The 26,893-nt window shown below is 46.4% G+C and overlaps 2 protein-coding genes and 1 long non-coding RNA gene across 3 annotated transcripts in view; 1 reads left to right on the plus strand and 2 right to left on the minus strand.

Moving 5' to 3' along the window:
* The window catches only part of LOC119372293 (microtubule-associated serine/threonine-protein kinase 2), a 109,454-nt gene that overhangs the window by 35,860 nt on the left and 46,701 nt on the right, over positions 1–26,893 (minus strand). The window contains exon 4 of the mRNA XM_037642769.1: positions 12,336–12,508. Coding sequence (XP_037498697.1) covers positions 12,336–12,508 — 173 coding nt within the window. The remainder of the gene's footprint in view (positions 1–12,335; positions 12,509–26,893) is intronic.
* On the plus strand, positions 16,109–18,993 carry LOC119406243 (uncharacterized). Its single transcript, XM_049419901.1, has one exon. It carries the CDS (start codon positions 16,133–16,135, stop codon positions 18,002–18,004), a length of 1,872 nt encoding a protein of 623 aa, XP_049275858.1. The 5' UTR covers positions 16,109–16,132; the 3' UTR covers positions 18,005–18,993.
* Positions 20,843–21,126, minus strand: LOC125760161 (uncharacterized). The gene is made up of 2 exons (XR_007417800.1): positions 21,061–21,126; positions 20,843–21,009 (listed from the first exon to the last, which is right to left on the minus strand). It is a non-coding gene; the product is annotated as an uncharacterized LOC125760161 (long non-coding RNA).

Here is a 26,893-nt window from a genome sequence, read left to right on the forward strand (position 1 = left end):
ACTGTTTTTTCCCGAAGCAGTTGCAAGTAACATTGTGGCCTTGTGGTAGGACAGCTGCTTGCCACGCAAACGGCCCGGGTTCGATCCTCAATGGGACCGAAGAATTGTATTTGTATCTAGCGTCCACACCCCCACTGCGCATGCGCGGCTCGTCTCGTGCCGGCAGCAAGCGTTCGCTCGTAACATGAAGTGAGGCATACACGATGGGGCACTGTTATCGTTTCATTTACTTTGATTTGTCTTGATTTGTTTAAGGCTAAAGCCTTAGATGACTCATCAAACACGAAAATTGACCGTCGGCGTCCCGCGTCGCCAACACGAGTGATGCACAAAATCATCACGCGATGACGTCACCATGACGTCACGGATCGACAAAACTTGTGACGTCACTATGACGCCATTCAACGTGACGTCATATGATGACGTCATCACATGACATGGTCGCTTTGCATTGCCTCCGTGATCGGAAGCAGGCGAGGTGCAGAAAGCTTGCAATGCCTTCGATCCTGTGGGCACTACGAAACCACGTTATGTGCAGAAAGCTTTCGGAAAGGGGCGAGGGAGGATCAATGCATCGACTGACGAAAAAGATGGCTTTCGTTTTCGAGTCGTCTCAGGCGAATGCATAAGGGACCATGTCTTTTTTTTTCATGTAATTTTTTCGCATACATTTTACCTATGCGGTCAGTTCTTCAAAATGTATGGGTAAGTCTTACATGTTGGCAGCGATACTGGTGACCACCACGTTTTTTATCACCTGACGGAAACAAATCGTCAGACCACACATCGTCAGAGTTATTTCTGGCTAAAGAAAGCGGGTTTGCACGCCGCACACCATATTATTATTGTTGGTCGTTACGCAGTTGGCAAGCATATGTCAAGTTAGTGATGTCATGACCTATCGGTCGTGTTAGGCATACATACATTCGTGCCCTTCCGTGCCAATTTTCGTGCATACCAAGTGAACGAGACGCGATTTACGCAAGTAATTTTTTACTTTTGGTACCGCGGCCACGCCGACTGACACATTCGGCCTCGCATGAAATGGCTTGAAAGAGCAGAGCGCGGGAGGCAGCCTTGTAAAACAAATTGAATGCTCGAAATAAAAGATAGGATTTGAAGGGTCCAAACGCGTTAGCATGAGCTGTTACTACGTGCATATCTGCTACGTTCTCACGGTTATCTCCAGTTTATTCTCTCCTGCAGCGAGTTTACGTTCGTCATTCCACACGAAAGTAAGTTAAGCGCATTCTCTCACGATGAGGTGCGCGCAGGATGCCTTCCTCAAACAGCCGCGGAAGTGTGAACCAATGCGATGACAAACCAGCTGAAACGATGTATACAAAATCCCCGTTTCACAACACACAAACACACAAACGCGTTCTCTGTGTGATGAGTCGCTGCAGTATTATGTTGCAGTGACGCAGTAATAAATATTGCCCAATCTTCGGCAATTTCAGCTAATAGCGGCCAAAATATCAGGCGCGTAGCAGAGGCTCGCCGCTTTGACGCGGCTTCCGCCGCGGAGAAAGCCCACGGATGGATGGATGCTATGAGCGTCCCCTTTATAACGGGGCGGTAACATGTCTGCCAACAGGCTCGAAGAAAAAAAAAAAACTTTCTTGTTTCAAGTTGGCTTAATACCTTATCTCCACTGATTAAATCTATGTTATATACCAAAAAAATATAAATTCACGGTCCATCTCTCTGCCTCTTAAGGCAGAATGACCTTATTTTTCCCCATTATTTATTTTTGTACTTTATCTCTACTTTTCTGCCACCAATACTCTAACCGTCTCTTACTTATTTCTATCGCGGACGTGTTCAGCTTTCCATTGTTGTCCCTAAAACCCAAGGCTTCATGTAGACTCGTGCCCACACGTATAAATGGGTGAATATCGCCACATTCAATCAGTACATGTTCCATCGTTTCCTTAGTTCCCACGGGTCCGGCACGGCAGCGCCGCGGCGCGGAAGTTCACCGCAAAAGGCCCTCGCTCCTCCCATGTATTCGCGCGGCGCTTTGCACACTCGGGAGTGTCCAAAGCGCCGGCTCCGGCGTGGACCTCTTGCTGTGAACTCCCGCGCCGCGGCGCTGCTGCGCCAGACCCGTGGGCTTACCGCGCTCGGGAAGCGCGCTGAAAGCGAGGGGCGTCTGCTACGCGCTGTAGTTTTTTGCGCTGAGTTTCCACACCGGGCACTTGAAGACTGCTTAACTTTCATAATGCGGTGCGGAATGGAGCTTATCTATCTTTAAGCGTTGTGTTAGTGCTGGGGCAACAACAGATTGCAAAAAATCATGTGTCGAGCGGGCTCTGCGTGGCCTAGTTCCGGTGATAATGTTCGGGAACGTTGGTGCGTGCGTAAAAAAAACGCAAAACGAACACGCACAGAGACAGAACGAAAATAATTTATTTGCATGGGTAATCGGGCAGTACCATCATGCATGCAATAATTAAGAGTAATAATAAAGTAAATTACACGCGCAGTCATCTCAAATATTTACGCGCAGTGATCGCTTCACACTACGAGCTTTTTACTCATGGTCGCCAGTGGTTTGCTAGCCATATGCACACCGCTTTATTCAACAATTCATTAGCCTCCCCAAGCACTTTATTATGGACAGAGCGCACCTGGAACACGTAAGGGAAACAAAAGAAAAAGTAGAGATGGCCATACAACCGCAATGCTGTTGACTTACTTTTGCTTCTGAGGTAGCGTAAAACAAGGCTCACCGTGCGCAAACATTTGAAAGAAAAGCAATGCCAGGTAAACTAACCTTATTCCACAAGTGTTTGCATAAAACGCGTAATATAGAAAATGCTTTACAAATATTTAGATATCATGAAATAAAGTTACAAATGCCCCCATTCTTGCTCTACAAGCTGCCTGAACGAAAATACGGTAAGAAATTGACAAATAGAAGTATAATATCTCAATCACTTCAGAAAATTGTTCAAATACAGAGATCTCTTATGTAGCTAGCCTGAAAAAATGCATGCAACATGCGATAATAAATACATAAATAAATAAATAAATAAATAAATAAATATATATATATATATATATATATATATATATATATATATATATATATATATATATATATATATATATATATATATATATATACTAGATGTGTCGGAGCTAGCTGTAGTAACTCATGCATCGGTCTTGTTTCCATATATCTAGAGGGATCGCTGAACGTCAGTATGAAACCTTCGCGCAAGATGCGTGCATTGCTTCAAGCCTTCACTATACGAAATGGAAAGTTTCAAACAACTCATTCTCAAATTCAGCTATTTTGACGGTTCTCGGCGGTTAGCATTCGTGCGGTTCAGAGACTTTACAAAAAGATGTGGATGAGTAGATACATAAAATGCAATCGTTCCCGCGGCAATCGTTCCCGCGTCAACAGCTAGGGCACCTGACCGCACTTTCCCGCTTTTTCCTGATGAGCTCGATATATGTCCCCTACGCTTTCGTGCTGAATTTCCGGAGTACTTAAACAGCGTGTCAAGGCTCGATCTTTTGTCCCGCAGACGTGTGTAATCAGCTGCTGTGAGCTGAGAATCACGATTGTTTTCAGGCGTTCGCTTGTAACATGAAGTGAGGCATACACGATGTTGCACTATTATCATGTCATTTGCTTTGGTTTGTCTTGTTTTTTTAAAGAGAAAAGCCTTAGCTGCCTCATCAAACACGAAAATTGACCGTCGCCGTCCCGCGTCACCTACACGAGTGATGCACAAAATCATCACGTGACGACGTCACCAATTTGTGACGTCACTATGACGTCATCGGGGCGTCATTCCACGTTGCGTCATATGATGATACCATCATATGACATGGTCGCTTTGCATTGCCTCTGTGATCTGGGGTCGATCACGGAGACAATGTAAAAGCAGGTGAGCTGCAGAAAGCTTGCAATGCCTTCGATCCTGTGGGCACTCCGAAACTACTTCATGTGCAGAAACCTTTCGGAGAGGAGCGGGGGAGGATCAATGCATCGACTGATGAAACAGAAGATAGCATTCGTTTTCGTGTCGTCTCAGGCGAATGCGTAAGGGACCCTGCTTTTGTTTTCATGTATTTTGGCATACATTTTACCTATGCGGTAAGTTGTTCAACATGTGTGGGTAAGTCTTACATGTTGACATCGATACTGATGACGGCCACGTTTTTATCACCAGACGGAGACAAATCGCCAGACCACACATCGTCAGAATTATTTCTGGCCGGAGAAAACGGGGTTGCGCGCCACACACCATATATTATTTGTTAGTCGTTATGCAAATGGCAAGCATGTCAAGTTAGTGATGCCATGACCTATCGGCCATGTTAGGCATACATTCGCGCCCCTCCATGCCAATTTTCGTGTATATCAAGTGAATGAGACGTGAGTTACGCGTGTAATTTTTTTGCTTTTGGTACCGCGGCCACGCCGACGGACATATTCGGCTTCGTATGAAAAGGCTTGAAACAACAGAGCGCAGGAGGCAGCCTTGTAAAACAAAATCGCACGAAATAAAAGAAAGGATATGAAGGGTGCAAACGCGTTAGCAAAAGCTACCCATTTACTACGTTCATATCAGCTAGGCTCTCTTGGTTATCTCCATTTTATTCTCTCCTGCAGCAAGCTTACGTTCGTCATTCCACAACAAAGTAAATTAAGCGCCTTCTCTCACGATGAAGTGCGCGCAGAATGCGTTCCTCAAACAGCCGCGTAAGTGTAGGCCATTGAAGTGACAAACCAGCTGAAAGGAAATATACAAAATCCCCGTTTCTCAACGCCCAAACGCGTTCTCTGTGCGATGAGTCGCTGCAGTATTATGCTGCAGTGACGCAGTATTAAATATTGCCCAAATTCCCGCAATTTTAGCTAATAGCGGCCAAAATATCCGGCGCGGAGCAGACGCTCGCCGCTTTGGCGCGGCTTCCGCCGCGGAGAAAGTCCACGGGTCCGGCACGGCAGCGCCGCGGCGCCGGAGTTCACCGCAAAAGGCCCTCGCTCCTCCCATGTATTCGCGCGGCGCTTTGGACACTCCCCCTATTCTAGGTCACTCTAGCCATGTCCGGAGCGTCCGCCTATCGTCGCACGCCACTACGCCAACTACGCGGCGCGATATGCAATGCGAATATCAAGTACAGACCAACGTTTCTAGAACTACTTTCTAGTTCTATAAACGTTGGTACAGACCGCGTCGCGGGGGTAATGCTGCCCCCAGCAGCCGCATTCCGGTGGAGATTAAGCTCTGACCAATAAAACCCGTTTATATCCACGTTAATGGACCCCAGCTGGTCAAGTTTGACCAGGAGTCGCGCTCTCTATGTCGTCCTTCATTACCCGTGTGTTGCTTTCAAAGGCGGCGCTGAGCCGGATAGAGAACATCTATCGCAGGTCGCCTAGAAAGCACTTGTTCTGATACACTGTTGATAGGCGGCAGCACACTTCAAACGGTTTTCTCGTTGTTTGGGCTTGTTGACAGCAGGGGCCGTATTCTGAAACGATCGAGAAAGGCGACAATCGCCAAATTGTAGCCTTTGGTGCGCGCTGATTGGCTGTTGAGCCAGACCGGAAAAGTGGGGGCGCCGTCTAGTATTTCCGTCGACGTCACGGTGCTCCTGATACACCCGAAAGAAACGCACACACCTTATCACCGTGTGTTGGTGGTAAAGTCTAAGATTTCATGGACATAGTATTCAATGCTTGGTGGATGTGCGCAGCATTTTTAAATGCGAAGCCTTTCTTAGCGAACTTCTGCGACTTTGAGCGTATCTATCTATCTATCTATCTATCTATCTATCTATCTATCTATCTATCTATCTATCTATCTATCTATCTATCTATCTATCTATCTATCTATCTATCTATCTATCTATCTATCTATCTATCTATCTATCTATCTATCTATCTATCTATCTATCTATCTATCTATCTATCTATCTATCTATCTATCTATCTATCTATCTATCTATCTATCTATCTATCTATCTATCTATCTATCTATCTATCTATCTATCTATCTATCTATCTATCTATCTATCTATCTATCTATCTATCTATCTATCTAGCCGCCTACGACTTTGTGCTCTCCTGGCCGTTTCGTTAATGGGGCGTATACCAAAATTGATATGGCACAACATGACAGTAGACAAACACATGCGACAGGTCAGAACATGAAAAACATGACATGCATGCCATGAACGACATGATTTACATGCCACGGCCTTGGTGCTCTTGCGGCCGTTTTACTTCGTGTTGAGCACCTTTAATTGGATGACGATATGCATTCAGACGGTTAACCAAAATCAGTTTATTTCAACTGGCTGACCAGTTGAGCACCAGTTAGCATCAACTGGACGGCCATATGTGGCCAACTGGTTAACCATTTGGGAACCCGTTAGCTTCAATTGGATGACCACTCAATTGGTGAACCAACTGAACACCACCTACCTTCAACTGGCTGACCAGTTGGACAACAGTTCTCTTCAACTGGTTACCCATTTGGGCATTTGCGTGTTTGTGTTTCCGTGTGCGTGCACGCGCATGTGTGTTTGTGTGTGTACGTGTATGTGCGTGTGTGTGCGCGTGTTTGTGTGTGTGTGTGTGTTGTTGATTGTCGTTTCTCTTGATACTGTACAAGCCTACCCCCTTTCTTGCTGTTAGTGTATGGTATCACTGTCTTTTTGGCTGTTTGTCGTTTTCCCGGCTTGCTACTGCACAAGCATCTTCCCCACCTCTTGCTGCAAGTGAGCATGTTTTTTTCTGCGGGTGCAGTGGCCCTTTTCTTGTAATTGTAATAGGACTTTTTCCTCGTTCCTCTCTCAGAGCGAACGTGTACGAATTCACAATTCAGCGACTGTATAGCTGCCAACCCCACTCTTGAAAAAGAGCGGTCGCCGGTCGATATGCTCGCATATCATGAAATCGTAACACACTACAGGCTGAATCGGCAAGTATACCCAGGTGCGGATAGATCGCTCACTAAGAAAGACGAGGTTATGTGGCGAAAGTTGCAGACGGGGGTTTTTCCAAACCCCGTACTTTACAGCAAGTGGCACCCAGAAGTTTTCCGGTCCCAGTGCAAATTTTGTGATGAGGCAGCGAATTTGGTCCACATGGTGTGGACATGTCCGAGTCAGAACGATGGTTCCCACACACTAGAATCCTGGGAGGCCCTGCTCCGCAACCCAGACCCCAACGTCCAGCGGGACCTCATCAGTCAAGCCCTTGCTGCTGCCGTGTCTCAAGGGATTCCGGCCGACGGCTAGGGGCGACGGGCAATGCCTGACGTAATTGACTGATTTTAAAAATAAAGTTTTCTCTCTCTCTCTCTCTCTCTCTTTTTGTTTGTGCGCCTGCTCTTCATACTGCTTATACAGTTGAAACTCCATCTAACGAAACCCGATTTTACGAATTTTCCGATCTAACGAAGAAATTTTCATTCTCCGCTAGGTGCCCATAGGGTCAAAACTTGTCATGAACCGGAATTAACGAACTAACTTGGTTACCAAACCAAGTTTATTCTTTTTTTTTTTAATAAATGGGTAAGAAAGCGGCGATTTCCTCCTAATTCTGGCACAGAGGGGTTGGAGTTTCCGCTGTAATTAAGATCTCCAAGCGACCTATTTATGGCCCTAGCCTTATTCTGACGAGGCTGCATGCCGCGCCTATGCACAGAACAACGCACTCGGTAGTCGGTAGCCCCCCTATACGTGCCAAATGACCGGTGCTAGGGGCGGCGATGGTTTCTTTCGTGATTTCACGGTTTATGCGACAGATAGCACTGATCGTCTCCTCGCAATTTTCTCGCTCGGTCTGCTCGCATAATCACTACGTTCGTTGGCCGCATCTTTGCATATCGGTAGCCTGTCACAGCCTCGCGCGACCGTCTCCCTGGCCTGCATCGCCCGGGCATGGAGCTCCCCATGGGTGACATGGAAAGATCCGTGGCGACATGGGAAGCCTCCCTCTGCGGGTTTTTCCCATAAGCAGGCATGGGATAGCAGGAAGAACAATGCCCTGGTAGCTTTTAGGTGTAGGAACGTTAAACTTGTAGGATGACCGGAAAACCCCTTTCTCGATTTTACGAACTTGTCATTTTAGCTAAATAACTGAAGATTGATCATCACTTGGTTGAATCGAGTTCCTGCTGCATATTATATATATATATATATATATATATATATATATATATATATATATATATATATATATATATATATACATATATATATATATATATATATATGGCTCATTCCATATCAAGTGTACCTGGTTGTTTTTTGACCATCTCCAATCTCGCTGAAAAAAATCACGTTGTTACACCTTCATGTGGAAAGCAATTATTGCAGCATCATTTTTTGGGGAAAAGATTTCTGGGGCCTAGGATTCGCTTTAAACTTTGCGCTCGGAAGTCAATCTGTGTCGTGCAAAACATTTGAATAAAATTATTGCTGTGCGCCATTACTAGCCCACATTTATTTTCTTATTCTTAATGCATTGGTCTTTCACGACTGTGATAGCTTGTTCATCTTTGCATGAATTTACATTATTTTTCAGCGTGAGGAAACATTGCGAAAAGCAGCATTTTTAGGAATTAAAAAAAAACACACTTTTCTTCGTGAGAAATTTAATCACAATATCAACATAACACGCACCTATACTAACGAAAAAAAGAAATACTCCTTCGGCAAACAGAGCTGAAATCTCGTGCCTAAATTTCAGCAAAGTTTGAAAAAAGTACAATTTTACCCACATTGCGACGTCATTTTTGCAATGTAGCGGTCTAAGTAAAAATCTGGGCTATAAGCCATCTTATTGTTCAATTTGTTAATAACTTATACCAAAAGTTTCAAAAGAGTAGTTTTTGTTTTAAGCGAGAAAAAATTTTTTGAACTTAACAACCACATGCCTGCGCTAAGTTTCTTTTTGTGTAGCCTTCACCTCACAACACGTCGGCGACAGGTTGGAGTGGCTGCCCTTTCGCGGTGGCCGTATTGACTAACACGCTCTATTGACTGCTGGAACCATGCCTGGCAACGACACGGACGACACCCGCACTTCTAGCGTGAAAAACGTGGAGCAAAAAGCAAGCAGCTCGAAGCGTACCGCGGCAGAAAGAACTGAAAGAACATGAACCGACTAGCCCAACAACGTGTGCTTCTGAATCACAACGCCGACGGCCACCAGTGGCTACTAGTAATGCCCCGCAGTCTGCGTTCTGGAATATGCGAATCGTTCCACGCTGATCCGCAGTGTGCGCACTCTGGGGTATCGAAAACATACCGCCGCATTCGTCAACGGTACTTTTGGCGAGGAATGTACCGCTATGTGCAGAAGTTCGTTCGCTCCTGCATCGATTGTCAGCGCCGCAAAACTTCAACGCACCAGTCACCAGCAGGTCTGCAACCTTTACCTTGTCCTGACCGGCCGTTTGGGCGCGTTGGCATCGATTTGTATGGGCCACTCCCTCTGACGTCGGCTGGTAACCGCTGGGCCATCGTCGCTGTAGACCACCTTACGCGATACGCCGAAACTGCCGCCCTCCCAGCGGCTACAGCGCGCGATGTTGCCTCCTTCCTGCTCCGCGGGTTCATGCTGCGCCACGGTCCACCCCAGGAGCTTCTCAGCGATCGAGGCCGTGTCTTCCTGTCGGAAGTCGTCGAAGCCATCCTCAAAGAGTGCAACGTTGTTCATCGCAAAACTACTGCTTACCACCCGCAGACGAATGGGCTCACGGAACGCTTTAACCGCACGCTCGGCGACATGCTCTCGATGTACGTCGCCACCGATCACACAAATTGGGATTCCATTCTGCCTTTCGTCACCTACGCCTACAATACCGCCCCTCAAAGCACCACTGGTTTCTCACCATTTTTCTTATTGTACGGCAGGGACCCGTCGCACACAATCGACACAATCCTTCCATACAAGCCGGATCGATCTGAGTGTGCGCCTATTTATGCCACAGCCAGACTTGCTGAGGAGTGTCGCGAGCTTGCCAAGACCTTTACTACGCATGACCAAGAGCGGCAGAAGAGCATCCGCGGTGAGACCAACACTTCTGCACCCACGTTCCTACCTGGAGCGCTCGTATGGCTCTAGGTCCTTACCACTGCAAGTGGCCTCTCTTCCAAACTGCTGCCCAAATATGAAGGCCGCTACCGTGTCGTCGAACGCACATCCCCGGTCAACTATCTGATTGAACCCATCGACCCATCTTCGGACATGCGCCGTCGAGGGCGCGACATTGTCAACGTGGAGCGCCTCAAGCCCTACCATGACCCGCTCATAGTGACCAGCTGCTAGGTCGCCAGACGGCTCCCTTTTCGTACCCGGGGTAATTGTGGAGAAGCATTGGAACGCTGTAAGGGGCCGTCCTCTCGAGCGCCTTCCAGTGGGTCGCCCTCTCCCCCCCCCCCCCCCTTTCGGAGAGCACGCCCCTCGGGCTCATGCTCGTGAGAGTCTGCGCTCCGTCGTGACAGTTGTATATCGTCGCCGTCAATAAACGCCTTTACAATATATATATATATATATATATATATATACACATACATACCGCAGTCAACGGAGCTGAAAGTAATGGCAGCCAACCAAAGTGTAAGGTAAGGTTTCCCATGCACGGACGGACGAAGGAAAAAAATCACAGCATATCCACGGAGTGAATGATGATGAGTGGGCGAAGCTGCGGAGGTTCATCGGTAAACCGTGAATCTTCCGTGAATTCTGCCCAGTACATCATCATCGACGTGAGATCGGGCGCGTTTATACTAAAGGTTCGATGAGTTATGACGACTTGCAGCTCACTTTAATTTTACATGTACGCTGTGAATTTTCATTGTTTAGAAAACCATTGCTTTAGAAAAATCTGGCGTCTTTCGTTAAGCAGCTGGCGTCTTTTCGTTTTGCTTTAGAAACATCTGGCGTTCTTTCGTTTTGCTTTTACAAAACATCTGGCGTCTTTCGTTGGTTTATTTCATCAATCAACGGCGTTTTGAACAAAATTTTTATTGTTTAATCACGCACAGGAGAAATCTCACCAGTCACTACCTTGGAGGTAAACAATGGCTGCTAATGGGAATGAGAGACAGAAGAAGTCGGCTTTTAGCTAACACTTACACTTCTACTTCTACTAACGTTTCCTACTGGAACATGCCAATGGCTGCTAATGGGGAATGAGAGACAGAAGAATTCGGCTTTTAGTTAACGCGCACGCTGCGAATTTTTTATTGTTCAACAACGCACAGGAAAAATCTCCCACCGACACCACCTTGGAGGTCAAAGCGTAAGACTTGTTACGGACTACGACGACTACTACTACTACTACTACTACTACGACGACGACGACGACTATGAGGGACGAACGGGTGCCGCCTTAAGGAGCTTCGCCCCTAAAACGTTGCGGGGTCGCAAGATTCATACGGGGACGGATAACAAGCGAAGCGCGTTTCTGCTGCTGCCCATCCAGCCGTTTTTCCGGCGTGGGCGACGTTCTTCCTCGGCATCATGGTCTCTGCACGGTCGCTGTCTACAGGCAGCAGCATCATACAGGAGGAGAATGGCGTCTCCTGTCTGTATTCGCGTTGCTGCTCTCACCGCCTTTTCTTCGGCGTTATTATTGTGCTGCGCCGTCTCGGCTTCGTTCGCTTCTTTTTGTTTGCTTAAGCACGCTCCACTAGCTGTTCCGTTTATTGCATTTTTGTGTGCGTGAGCACGTGAGCGGCCTGCTGCGCCGCCTCCATTTTTTTGCCTATATTTATTGTCCATCTTCTTCCACGCAGCGTAACGAGCCGGCCAAGATCCTAGGAAACGCATGGGCAGAAAGCTTCCCTGTAAAAGTTAGGAGAGAGCATTGCGCAGTGCAGTTGAAGCCTGTGTCGACCCAACAAAACGTCACAGCGCGCGGTAGGCTAGTACTCCCGCTTAAGTTCTGTTTCTGAACCTCCTCCGTGATGCGACGAACTGCAGCGAACAATCATGCTTCGATTAAAAGCAATCGGGTACCAACGCCAAAAGCGCAAGCAGTTTCGTGCGTTCTCAAGAAGTCACGTGTTGGGCCGACACTGCTGGCTTCACGCCTACCAAGGCAAGCCGTGTGACTCCCTTCTTCCATGGTATTCTTCGGGCCAAAGGGAAATGTCTGGGTGAAGTTGCCCTCAATATGCATTGTTCAAGGTGTCACCAGTCGTCACGACTCGATCGTACGTAACAACACTCGGGCTTGTGGTTTCACGATTTGAGCTGCATGTAGCGATAAACGACAGGACACCATTAACTGAGTACTGTCGCTGTTCATGCTCAAGACTAATAAAGCGCCTTGGCACCTTACTTGGAAACCTTGATATCTCTGTGCAGCAGGCCTCTGAGGTGCATGTGCTCCAGCGCGAGGACCAGCTGCGCCATGACAATACGGCACTCCTCGGTGGCCAAATACACCGCTTTGTCCACCACTCGCATCAGATCTGCCCCGCATATGTACTCCATTACGGTCACGTAGGCCTCCTGAAATGATAAAGCATGTTTGGGGGCAAATATTTGCAGCCCGGCCCCAAGGGTGATTAACTTTCGCAGAAAAAATTATGTCATGATTACTTATCGAGCAAAGTTCGTGCGTGCGATTTTTCCGCCATGCGTCTTCAGCCACGCGACACGCGGTATATGTTTTGTATATCGCAGACATAAGGTGGAAATAGCCATGCAAAAGTAAAAGGAGTCAAGTAAAATTGCACCTGCAGTCGATATATGACTTAGCGTAGAATAATGAACTGTGGACGCTTATTCAGGTCGCTGCTGACGAGTTGCAATTATATTTAGCTTCTTCAGAGCTTCGATACTGGTAGCTAGCACCGACTATCAAGCTGTTGTAAATTCATCGCTGTCCTTCTTTCTGCATGCGCATGCTTATCGTTCTTCTTCTCGCCTGCAGGCAAACGAGATTGACGAGCAGCGACTCTGATCCCCCCGTGTTTCAAGATCTTTCGCGTCATGAAAGTACGAGCCAAGTTTCGAGAAGCGCACTTAATGCTCCATCATGATAGCACCACTTTTCTAGGAAGATCCTGAAAACAAGGAGCTTTCATGTTTAATTCTTGTTTCAATAAGTTAAGCATCACTGGACGTAAATGCCGCGGCCTTTATAAAAATACACTGCGTAAGAAGTGAAGTAAATATCGCACGCAGTTGTCGGTTTATCCACATTGCAGCTACATTGCAGCTGCAATGTAGCTGCAATGGTTTATCAACTTTCGCCTGGCCACAAATATAGCAGCCTGAAAGAGCGTGTACTTGGGCATGTTGGTAATTCATGTTTCACTTTTGAGCGCACGAAAGGACAGGGACGAAAACGACGCGGACACAGCACTGACTTCCAACATATGCTTTATTTTTTAGCAGCCATCGCTCAGTAGCCGTCACAACTCGTGGCTATTATATTGTCGAGGTGGGCGCGATTCTGGACATTGTTCCGCCATTGGTCAACTCTGACCGTTGACATCTGGGGTTCAGGCGAATACTCTAAAACATTGTAATGGTGTGGACAAATACATGGACAGGGTACACAAGGCCAGACTTCAATGGCGTAAGAAGGCGTCATTCTGGCGCCCAGTGTCTCTTCCTAGCCTGTCCATGTCTCTATTCACCAGTACAAAGAAAAAGGCAGGGAGGGTAAGATGGAAGCTTGCCGAGAAAAATTCGTAAACCGGGGCCGACGTTTCGACAAATGAACTTGTCTTCTTGTCGAAACGTCGGCTCCAGCCCCCTGTTGCCAAGTTTTCTTCGCCAGTACAGTGTTTCACAGAACTTTGATTGGCTCAGAGAGCTGCGAGAGCTTCTTTGATTGCCTTAAAATGCCACCACTACGCAGTTTGACAATACAGCGGAAGTCCAGGATAGCGCCTCTTGTTACTGTGGTGAAACATCGCATGCAACGCCAGCGGTTTGTTTGTCGCCTTACGTGCATTTGCTCCTTGCATTTTTTTGTCTTCTTTTTTGCGTTATTTGTATTTTGCTAGGTTCTTTAAATTTTCTGAGCGCCCGTGTGCGTTGCCAACTTTTCGTAATAAAAGGAGTGTTACCGTACTGAAGGAACCAACTACAATAGAAGATTTTTAACAGCTGAACCTGAGCGTCTTTCACGTCCTTCATTAAGCCAAAATTAAACTGTCTGCAGTTCTGCGGGCGCAAGCTACCAATAGTCAGGCGCCCGCATGAGCCCTGTGCCAGCCATTTCTAACGAACGCCTGCGTCTCAGCACAGCTTCCGCGCACGCCCAACTATCAGCGAGTGAAAGAAGCCCACCTGCACAGGCTAAGCAGGCTCACACAGCGCTTTGAAAACCGGTGTCCACAGATGCTGTCGTTGTAGCACTCTATCGTGTTCAAGCAAAAGATCCGATCAAAATGATTTCATAAGACGCATGTACCGGTCGTGTTGGTCTATCAGCCGAGGCGGCGTGTAGCGCTTTGCCAATACATTGCCCGTGGTGGTGGTCTTCGGAGCTGCCACATGGAACTGTTCCACAATGACATCGATTCCGACAACGCAGTCGACTCCGATTTGACGGTGTCACGTTGGTGCGTGAAGATCCCGGGTGCGAGAACGTCGTCGGCAAGATTTCAAGAAGAGACTGGCCGGAGAGACGTTTCACTGGTTCAGTTAAGTTCAGCTGGTTTTCGCCTTCTATGAGAACAAAAATCTCTGTGGTTCTCTAGCCGACGCTAAGACGACTTAAAGGGCCCCTCACCAGGCCACATAGCAAATTTTAGTTAGACGCTGGGAGTTGTTGCGTGCCGAATGAAGAGCAGTATGCCGTAAGAATTTTTCAAATCGGTCCATTACGAGCTGAGAAAAACAATAATTTGTAGCGGTGCAAAACCATGATGTGAGGAGGCGAGTTTAAGACCCTTGCCACTCGCCCCGTGTAGCCTTCGCAAGCCAAATCCCTTCCCTACCCTCTTCACTTGACACATATTCATGAACACGTCATGCGCATGCGTGGTCACGTGCGCATGATATGCCCGAGCCAGCCCAAGCACGCCAGCGGCTTTGCACGGCCGCTACCTTTCTTTTTTAGGGGCGAAGCTCGTTTCGGTGTGGGTCTGTCCCTCCTCTGTAGTATGTAGTAGTAGTAGTAGTAGTAGTAGTAGTAGTAGTAGTAGTAGTAGTAGTAGTAGTAGTAGTAGTAGTAGTAGTAGTAGTAGTAGTAGTAGTAGGTAGCCACCTCTAGTTCTTGTAGTGTTCACTAGATGGCGCTGTCGTAGCCACCTCTAGTTCTCAGAAATTTCTGATCCCTAGATGCGGAGGTGCTCGCTGCGTTGCAGATGCGTGCTCTAGTCCAACGTTTCTAGAACCAGGTCAGTTTCGCAGCTGCCCATAGACGCTTGCTCTCCCACGGCCGGTCTGGAGGCGCGCGCTCGCTCCTTCGAAGTGGACGCGACGGCCGACGCAAGAACTAGCGGCGCTGCAGTTCCATCTTGCATCATGCCTCACGCGTCGTCTGCTACAACACCCATGTGACCTATTGTCGCTGCAGCTTTCGGCGGCCGTGACAGCCGAGATTCTGAGATTTAAACTTCTTCAATAACCTCGAATGTTTTATAAAGCGATTATTTCACAAGCTAAGCCCCAGGAACATCAAAAGATAATCAAACGTTACCCATAATAATGGTACAATATCACACGTCTAGCTGTGCTCTCGCACGAATATTCCATTGCCGTCAACCTGTGTTTAGCCGCAACGGTGGAACCGTGGCTATACGGTGCTCGGTTGCTGACCCCAAGGTTGCGGGATCGATCACGACTACGGCGGTCGCATTTTTGCTGTGGAGGCGAAAATGACACTGGCTCATATACTTAGATTTGTCATACTAAGCAAGTCGTAAAACAATGAGAAAGGCGTACAACGCGAACTATGGTTGATCAAGGTAGCTGATTTTATTCCGAGCTCGCTTAGGCGACTTGTAGCGAAGTTAGTCTTCACGATTCTGGTGGGATTGCCGTTGAGAAGATATTTCTTGCAAGTCCCTGCCTTGATTCGTAGAAGTGATGACCAGTGTTCGTTTCAAAGCCGCTCGTGCAACACGCGCACCAAGATAAGTGATGAGTGGACACGGTGGCATCGCCGTGACAATGTCGCCTGACGTACCGCTGTTCATGCAGGTCCTTTGCGCGTGCCTACGCTTCATAACCGGAGGCGCCGCGGAATCTTTTCAAACTGGATGCGACGAGCTTCGCTACGATGCCGGCCTGCCGCCATCCTTCCGTGTGGGCGGTGATCCCTTCCGGCTTCATGAGGGCGTCTGCAATCAGCAGCTTCGTCACATCGACGATCATTTCGGACAGCCACCTGGGAGCACGATGACGTCAACACGCATGCCCACAAGGGTCCGCCTGTATGCTTTAAATCTGGGACCATCGCCTACCTGCTTCAGTGGACACGGTGGCATCGCCGTGACAATGTCGCCTGACGTACCGCTGTTCATGCAGGTCCTTTGCGCGTGCCTACGCTTCATAACCGGAGGCGCCGCGGAATCTTTTCAAACTGGATGCGACGAGCTTCGCTACGATGCCGGCCTGCCGCCATCCTTCCGTGTGGGCGGTGATCCCTTCCGGCTTCATGAGGGCGTCTGCAATCAGCAGCTTCGTCACATCGACGATCATTTCGGACAGCCACCTGGGAGCACGATGACGTCAACACGCATGCCCACAAGGGTCCGCCTGTATGCTTTAAATCTGGGACCATCGCCTACCTGCTTCAGTGGACACGGTGGCATCGCCGTGACAATGTCGCCTGACGTACCGCTGTTCATGCAGGTCCTTTGCGCGTGCCTACGCTTCATAACCGGAGGCGCCGCGGAATCTTTTCAAACTGGATGCGACGAGCTTCGCTACGATGCCGGCCTGCCGCCATCCTTCCGTGTGGGCGGTGATCCCTTCCGGCTTCATGAGGGCGTCTGCAATCAGCAGCTTCGTCACATCGACGATCATTTCGGACAGCCACCTGGGAGCACGATGACGTCAACACGCATGCCCACAAGGGTCCGCCTGTATGCTTTAAATCTGGGACCATCGCCTACCTGCTTCAGTGGACACGGTGGCATCGCCGTGACAATGTCGCCTGACGTACCGCTGTTCATGCAGGTTGGTGACCGGAAGGATAGCTTCCGTAGCGATTTCATAGCTCTTATAGTGCTGCCGTGTCCACAAGTTTTGGCTGACTGTGTATGTGACTGTTTTTCTATTGTGGGTCTGTTGTTGAGTCTTTCTGGCGATGTCGAGCTGAATCCGGGGCCTATAACGGACGCAGTATGCAAAGAAATGCTCCAGAACCAAAAAGAAATCTTGTCTAAACTAACAGCGGTTCAAGAAAAGCAAAATTCGTTTGAAACTAAAATCCTAGACATGCAAAATCGGCTTCTTGTTATTGAGACTAAGGTGCAAAGCTTAGATGAGACTCGCAACAGGCTCGCAACTCTTGAAACAATTGTGGCTGAATGTCGTGACAAATCATCTAGTCTGCTTGATCAGGTGGACGATTTGGAAAATCGTTCGAGAAGAAACAACCTTATCATAAGGGGAGTAGCAGAAGATGAGAATGAAAAAGAAGAAACTCTACTAAAAAAAGTAAACGATGAAATCTTTAGCTCTACCCTAAAGGTAAACATAACGTCTATTGAGAGAATTCATAGGATAGGAAAAAAAAATTCTGGCAAAACTCGCCCCGTCATCCTTAGGCTGGCAGACTATAGGGATAAAATGAAAGTCTTGCAGAGGTGCTCAAGACTGAAGGATACGGATTACAGTATCAGCGAGGACTTCTCGAAAAGAGTACAGGGAATAAGAAAAAAACTTTGGGACTCTGCAATCGAAGAAAGAAAGGCAGGAAAGAAGGTAAAACTTGTTTTTGATAAGCTGAGGGTAAACAATACTCTTTACTGCTGGAATGAAGCGCGTGCCGAAAGATGCAAGCTTGGAAATGATGATGCAACACGTGATAAGTGACAGGCACAGGGTCAGAAAGATAATTTTAAAATAATCAACTTAAATGCCCGAAGTGTATCAAATAAATCACATATGCTTGAAGCCTTGGTTATCGATCACGAACCTGATATTATTTTAATTACGGAAACATGGTTGCACGAAGTTATACCTGATACTGAAATCGCTCCACCCGGTTACTCAATGGTTCGGAGGGATCGTGATGGAAGAGGGGGTGGAGTTGCTCTCTTAGTCAAGAAAGGCGTTATTTATAGTTCCCTCGACGCAGCAGATGGTATTGAGGCCGTATGGATTAAAACAAAACTAAATAATCGCACAGTGTTTATAGGCGGGGTCTACAGACCTCCAAACTCCCCTGTTGAGTACATTTTGCAACTAAGAAGATTCATGGACAGCCACTTTAGAGAAAAGACAATATCATCTTACTAGGTGATTTCAATCTTCCGGCTATTGATTGGCATTCGCATGTGGCCGTCGACTCACATGATGCTTCTTGTGACTTATTTCTCGACTTAATATTCTCTTTCAATTTACATCAGGTTGTAAATGAGTTCACTAGAGTATGTGCAACACGGTCCTCTGTACTTGATTTAATTTTATTATCCAATGCTTTGACTTCATATGTGAATGATTGCCTTGTTGAAGAGGGTTTATCAGACCACAAGATGATTATACTGTCCATGAGCATGTCGTCGCGCACCTCACAGCAGAAATCGGGCATCACTTATCTGAACTTTGAAGCTGCCGATGATGTTAGTGTTTTGGATTTTCTTGAAAGGTCGTTTGGTAACTTCACTGCTATTTATGAATCAAATGGTAGCTCTGACTCCTTGTGGGAATATTTTCATAATATAACAATGGAATGCATTAGGCGGTTTATTCCTAAGAGTTTTAAAAAGTGTAAAAGAAATAACCCTTGGATCACGAGAGATATAATTCATGTCAAACGGAGGATTAAAAGGAAGAGAAAAGCTTGTTCTCGTGATCCAAATGCCCAGAACAAGACTTCACTTCATAACATGAGGCTTGATTTAAATCGTCTTGTCAAGGAATCTAAGGAAAGATTTTTTAATGTAACATTGAAAAATTTCTGTACGAAGCACCTAGCAAATTCTGGAGGTATGTAAACCCGTCCGAGAAACAGAATAAACCAGTCGATGAAAAAATGCCCTTGAACGCGCGGAAAAATTTCAATTCTTTTTTTTCTTCTGTTTTCACCGAAGATGATGGTGCCCTTCCGTCCCTTTCTGACGCTTCCAATCGCCCTCCGGTATCCGACCCGTTAATCAACGAAGAAGGAGTGTTAAACCTTCTTCTACACATTGACATTAAGAAATCCCCTGGTCCAGACGGCATTCCGAACGAGTTTCTATATAGATATGCTCAATGGGTCGCAAAGTATCTTACTATAATCTTTCAAACTTCAATTAATCAAGCCTCATTTCCTCTAGCCTGGAAAGAAGCTAAAATAATACCAGTTCACAAAGTGGGAACACTTCAGAAGTGGGTAACTACAGGCCTATCTCTCTTACGAGTACCTGCTCCAAACTGCTTGAGCATATAATGTGTAAGCATCTCTCTAATTATTTAGACACTCACAATTTATTATCACCAGTGCAACACGGCTTTCGAAGGGGATTATCTACAGTAACGCAGCTTGTTGTTACAGTTCACGATTTTGCGCAGGCAATTAATCGACGGGAACAGATTGATCTAATATTCTTAGATTTCGCCAAAGCCTTCGATAAGGTCTCGCATCCCAAACTCTTACTAAAAGTAAATGAAATATTCAGAAACTCAAATATTACTCAATGGTTCATTTCTTACCTCCATTCTCGTACACAGTACGTAGAAATAAATAAAATTAAATCGAAGTCCAGACCCGTTATATCCGGTGTGCCTCAAGGCAGTGTTCTGGGGCCTCTTTTATTTCTTATTTTTATAAATGACCTGCCCTCAGATTTGTCTGTTCCCGTGAGATTGTTTGCAGATGACTGCGTTATATATAACAAGATCACATCCCTGAGAGACCAGGTAGACCTGAACAACAACTTAAACAAAATTTTACTATGGTGTAATGAATGGCAGATGACTCTAAACCCCGTAAAATCAGTTTGCATGAGCATAACAAGAAAAAAGGTACCTCTCAAATATAATTACAATATTGGTTCCCACGATCTAAAAAGGGTAACAGAATATAAATATTTAGGGCTAATATTCACTCCAGATTTGAGGTGGAATACTCACGTAGACGTCACCTGTAGAAAGGCAAACAAAACTCTATGGGGTCTGAGGCGAAGGTTACATGACGCAACACCCGAAGTAAAAAGTCTTGCGTACAAAATGCTAGTACGACCAATAATTGAATATTGTAAAATAGTATGGGACCCTCACACCACCACTAACCTATATAAACTGGAAAAAGTTCAAAGAATGGCTGCCAGGTTTATATTCAATAAATATCAACGCATGCACTCTGCTTCCGAACTTTGCAACCGTGCAAACCTACAAGCCTTAGAACTTAGAACTAAGTATGACCGTTTGAAATTTCTATTCCTCATTATTCGTAGTCAGGTAAAATTAACTCATTAGATTTCTTTGAAATTCTCCAGATCCGCGCTCTAGACACAAACACACTTTATATATACAGCCACAGCCACCCGAACGACGCATTTAAATACAGCTTCTTTCCGAGGGCAATTAAAGAATGGAATGAACTACCAAACACAGTCGCGATGTCTTCCTCTATCACAGCGTTTTCTGCAGCTTTAGAATCGCTTATTTTCTCCGAAATAGATGCGTCATAGTATTTTTTTATTTTTTTTATTCCTATAATTCACGATGTCAATGTATATTGCCTCTCGCTTTGTTAATTGTTGTTTTCAATGCGCAGAATGCAAGTGCACATGCCTGTGTTTAATTTTGTCTTTCAGTGTAAATGCCTGTGTTCGCTGTATGTCTCTATTTTGTAACGTATTTCATGACCATTTCTTCTTTCTTTTTTTTTGCTTGAATTGCAGCATTTATGTGTATGCTATTTCATTGTATGTGTTTTCCACTCCTGTAAAAACCCCAGCTTGGGGTTGACAGTATTAATAAACAAACAAATAAACAAACAAACAATAACATTCTTCAGCTTTGTCCCTTTCACACGTGCTAAATCGAAAAAACTGCTCCCCAAGCGATCACCGTTCGCATACAATCACGCACGGAGTATGGAGAAAGCGAGCACAGATAAACGCGCAACGCGTCGCAAGCGGCTACGTCGCAAGCGTATGAGATCGCTGCGGCAGGTGCGTCGCCTCCGCGATTAGCTTCGCCAGCGCGCCATTGAGAGCAACGGTGCGTTGCCGTATCCGATCCCGGGGGCCACGGCAAGTGAAGCAAAATGGAGCAGCAGCACCGTAAGTTCACGCGTCAGCCGCCTGTGCCGGCACGCGAGCGGAGCTGGGAAACTGTATGGGTTCTAAAAACGTTGCTCTAGCCCCCCCCCTCTCTCTCTCTCTCTCTCGCCTCGCGAGGCCGACGCAGGCAGTGTCTGCTAGCGAGTTTCTTGATTGAAAAAAAAATCACAGCATATCCACGGAGTGAATGATGATGAGTGGGCGAAGCTGCGGAGGTTCATCGGTAAACCGTGAATCTTCCGTGAATTCTGCCCAGTACATCATCACCGACGTGAGATCGGGCACGTTTATACTAAAGGTTCGATGAGTTATGACGACTTGCAGCTCACTTTAATTTTACATGTACGCTGTGAATTTTCATTGTTTAGAAAACCATTGCTTTAGAAAACATCTGGCGTCTTTCGTTAAGCAGCTGGCGTCTTTTCGTTTTGCTTTAGAAACATCTGGCGTTCTTTCGTTTTGCTTTTAGAAAACATCTGGCGCCTTTCGTTGGTTTATTTCATCAATCAACGGCGTTTTGAACAAAATTTTTATTGTTTAATCACGCACAGGAGAAATCTCACCAGGCACTACCTTGGAGGTAAACAATGGCTGCTAATGGGAATGAGAGACAGAAGTCGGCTTTTAGCTAACATTTACAATAGTAACAACTTGATGTGGGCTAGTTGGTTCATAATTAGAACAAATAAAGTAACAGCGCGAATGAAACAAGGACGGCAAAGGAACGAAGACCACGGGACAAGCGCTGACTGCCAACTGAATGTTTATTTCAAGAAAAACCAGCCTTTTATACATTCTCAGAATGAACATGCGCACAACAAACACTAACTAATCACACTCTCAATCTTTCTTTCAAGAAGTTTATTTCTCTCTCCGAGAGTAGAAGAGAGGGCGAACTGATACACTTATCACCTTCGTTATGGATCCAAAAGGCCTCTAAAATTTCCCTTTCCTTCTTAGATTTCCCATTTCCTATAAATTTCGTTTTTTCAAACATGGGAACACATGCGCACTTCTTACAATGGTCAACTAAATGACTGCCATATCCATATTTTACATTATTGCAGTGCTGACGCGCGCGATCGTTGAAACATTGTCCAGTCTGACCTATATAAACTTTTCCACAACTCATGGGAATCAGATAAACCACATCACTCGTGCATTCACTGAAGCGGGTTCTGTGTTTAGTGGAGCATGCGGGAGGCTTGTTTCTTGGTTTCATGCGTGCACATATCGAGGACAGCTTGCAAGGCGCACTGAAAAGCAAGTTAACATTGTGCCTATTTGATACTTTCTTAAGATTGTGTGACAACTTGTGCAAGTATGGAACTACGTGCACTGGTCTTTTGTCACCAAGTCGATACGTCACCAAGTCGATAACATATTAGACATTTTCATCAAGTCATCGGGAGGACTCAAGTTCACGCACGAATTGCCGATCAGTAACCGAATTCAATTCCTTGACATCAACCTGTGTTTTTCATCGTGTAACCATGTATGCTGGGCCTATCAGCCTAGATCAAAGAAAACATTGATGCCTTTTGACAGCGCACAGACCAAATTGATTAAGAGGGGCATAGCCACGACCTGTATTAAGGCGGCATTGAATAAGTCATGTGAGCACGAATGCGAGCGTAGCCTGAGAAATCAGCTAGAACGGTTACGAGACGCAGGCTTTCCCCATTCGGTCATCACGTCCGTGTGCGAAACAATCCTGCAGAGAGCGAAAACAGAACCACGCAAAAAAGAAAAAGGGCAAGACAAGAGACCAGTGCACGTAGTTCCATACTTGCACAAGTTGTCACACAATCTTAAGAAAGTATCAAATAGGCACAATGTTAACTTGCTTTTCAGTGCGCCTTGCAAGCTGTCCTCGATATGTGCACGCATGAAACCAAGAAACAAGCCTCCCGCATGCTCCACTAAACACAGAACCCGCTTCAGTGAATGCACGAGTGATGTGGTTTATCTGATTCCCATGAGTTGTGGAAAAGTTTATATAGGTCAGACTGGACAATGTTTCAACGATCGCGCGCGTCAGCACTGCAATAATGTAAAATATGGATATGGCAGTCATTTAGTTGACCATTGTAAGAAGTGCGCATGTGTTCCCATGTTTGAAAAAACGAAATTTATAGGAAATGGGAAATCTAAGAAGGAAAGGGAAATTTTAGAGGCCTTTTGGATCCATAACGAAGGTGATAAGTGTATCAGTTCGCCCTCTCTTCTACTCTCGGAGAGAGAAATAAACTTCTTGAAAGAAAGATTGAGAGTGTGATTAGTTAGTGTTTGTTGTGCGCATGTTCATTCTGAGAATGTATAAAAGGCTGGTTTTTCTTGAAATAAACATTCAGTTGGCAGTCAGCGCTTGTCCCGTGGTCTTCGTTCCTTTGTCGTCCTTGTTTCATTCGCGCTGTTACTTTATTTGTTCTAACATTTACACTTCTACTTCTACTAACGTTTCCTACTGGAACATGCCAATGGCTGCTAATGGGGTATGAGAGACAGAAGAATTCGGCTTTTAGTTAACGCGCACACTGCGAATTTTTTATTGTTCAACAACGCACAGGATAAAATCTCCCACCGGCACCACCTTGGAGGTCAAGATCTGGTACTAGCGTTACGATTGGTTACGCACTACCACGACTACGAGGGACGAACGGGTGCCGCCTTAAGGAGCTTCGCCCCTAAAACGACTGCTCGCGCTGCACAACCATTCACTGACCACCCTGTATATATAGACCAGATTTTTCTTAGCCTCGTAGCGCGAGTGTCAGCCGCACCGCTACTCTCGACACCAGGCGCCGCCTGGTGGTGCAGACGACGCGGGGGCTGCTGAGAGTGGGAGGTAACGGCCGTGCTTGCGTCGCGTGTTCGCTTGTGTCAGTGCTTTCAGAGCTGTTAGAAAGTAGCGGTCTCAGCTGCTTGCTTGCCGCATACTCGGAACGGCAGTGCAATGTATAAAAATCCGTCTGGGTGGCACTGCGCCGTCGTTGGGTGCCCCAACAACGAGCGAAAAAGGAAGCGGCTGATGCAACAGACCTGCGACGTTCACGGGAACATGAGCGGCTTGTGTTTGTGCAGTGTGTATTCTAGACGTTTTCAAGGCCCTAGATTTCGATAAGTAATAAGTAAGCTGGTGTTCTTGCTCAGGAGGCCATATTTTCTAACTATTCAAACGGCTGCACTGCAAGTGCATGGATTAAAACAGGACCACCTGCTGGATGAAAAAAAAACTGAACTACTAGAACAGCAACGACAAATTTTGAAATGAGAAATGCACTATCCATGCAGCTCACCACATATTTTCTCAAACTGCGAAGCCAATTAACAAATATTTCTCAATTTTGCCTGAAGACTTACAGGCGCCGCCGCAGCTGCCGAGCGGAAACAAGCTTCAGTTATTAACATGCACGGAAATTTCAACACGCGGGTGTTTAAGCTTGCTTCCGAGATCCAAAATGCGGCCACCTGGCTGTAAATTTGTTCAAAAAGGCACAGGTAAAGCTCGATGTAACGAACTGTTTCACTTTTTAAAACTTCATGTCCATAGAACATATGTATGTTGAACCTCACAGCAGCGAGGCATGTCTACCTGTGGTTTCATAACAACGAAATTTTACTGTGACAGCAAAGGAAGGCCTAGGCGATAAATCCTGATCCGGCTCAAACGTGATCGAAAGTGCTCGTGTGACAGAGGTCTTCTCATTGCAGGGGCGACCCTTCAATTGCGGTTAAGTATATCCAGACCGAGGCATGTCGAGATAGAATGTGCATGCGTGTGCGCCGCTCGGTCAGGATCGAACTTAATCAATATCGGACTCAAGCGTAATCTTCATCAGTTTTGATCGTGATTCAAAGCACCTCTGCGGCGGGGTGTTTTTGCAGACTCTGCTTTTAAGAACACAGCTGAGGTCGGGGGCCGGCATGCGCGCTGCGTCTTCGGACACTACGACAGGCCATGCTTTCGCAGTAATCTCGCTTAGAAACCGCACGTAATCTCAGCTGCAGTGTTCTGCGTTAAAAACTGAAATAATCGCCTAATTAAATTCATTCCGGTGCATTTTGTAAGAGAGCACAAAACAGCCATCGTGCAGCACAAAGTCGGACGGTAGCGCGGCACGAAAATATCTGTCGCTGCTGCGTTTCAGAAAAAAAAGAGAAAAGGAAATACAGCTTACTAAGTTTCAACTGGCCGTTAACATACGTAAATGCGTAAGTTTAGAACGTTTCTTGATATGATACAGTTCTAAAAAAAAAGAAAGAATGAACAACTGCACGGTGTTGCAATTATTCAAACCTTCGTGACGATGTTGCTGAACGTTCTCGCAATGTTTGGCAAGCTCCCTGGAACAATTCCACTGTTCGAAAATGTAGTCGCATGAAAGAAGGTGCACGTCCCGAGAGAAGACTGAGAGGCGGCAGCGCTTGCGAATCTGCCATCGCCCGCTACTGAGAGCCACAAACGTGGTGCACCGTGCTGTGCGCCAGCGCGTTTCAGCAGCCCCCAAGAAAATGCTCGCACCGCGGTGCCTCGGTCGGCCAAACATGGCGGCCCCCTATGAGCGCTGGAAATTCTGGTCTATAGGCACTGAATTTTGACCTCCAAGGTAGTTCCTGTGTGATATTTCTCCAGTGCGTGATTAAACAATAAAAAATCACAGCGTACATGTAAAATTAAAGTGAGCTGCAGTCACCATGACTCTCATCGACCCTTTAGTATAAACGTGCCCTATCTCACGTCGTTGATGATGTACTGGGCAGAATTCACGGAAGATTCACATATGGCGCGTGTCATTGGTGGAAGGCAATCGTTCGATTTAGTGCGGCGACGTACGCTAGGGGGACAGCTGTAGGGAAGGGACCACGTAAACCAACAGTACAATAAAAGTTTTGATGTTTAATATATACACGGTGTTTCTCACGTGTTCACTTGATCATATACTGGGCGAATTACACGGAGTATTCACTGTTTACCGATGATTCTCTCCGGAGCTTTGCCCCACTCATCATCATTCACCCCGTGAATATGCTGTGTATTTTTTTATGTAGCGGCCTTGGGCGTTGTGTCGGCGTTCTCTGTGGTGTACTGCCTGTTTCTGCGAGACGGGCAGTTGCGACATTTGTACGGGCACGAGAGTGGCGGTATCATGAGCCAGTGCCGCATTAACGTTTAATTGGACGCGGTAGAATAAGTGAGCATAACGAGTGCTCGAACGCGCCAGAACATTACTTTCGTTTCCAGGGCTGCATGGTGTCTGTTCGATGCGCTAACCGCGGGGGCACGAACGCATGCGAAACGGAGGCACATTAGCCCCGCATCTCGCTGCAATTCGCGGGGGAAAAAATCCGGCAGATCCCACGCACTGTGGGAATCGATGTAATGCGAAGCAGCCAGCAAAGAGCTGCATACATCGCCTTGTTTGACTTTGAGCCAAATGAAATCACTCATGCCATGCCATCTAGTTCGCCATATATCGCATGCATC

The sequence above is a fragment of the Rhipicephalus sanguineus genome, chromosome 10 (genome assembly GCF_013339695.2).
Source record: "Rhipicephalus sanguineus isolate Rsan-2018 chromosome 10, BIME_Rsan_1.4, whole genome shotgun sequence".
Taxonomy (NCBI): Eukaryota; Metazoa; Arthropoda; class Arachnida; order Ixodida; family Ixodidae; genus Rhipicephalus; species Rhipicephalus sanguineus.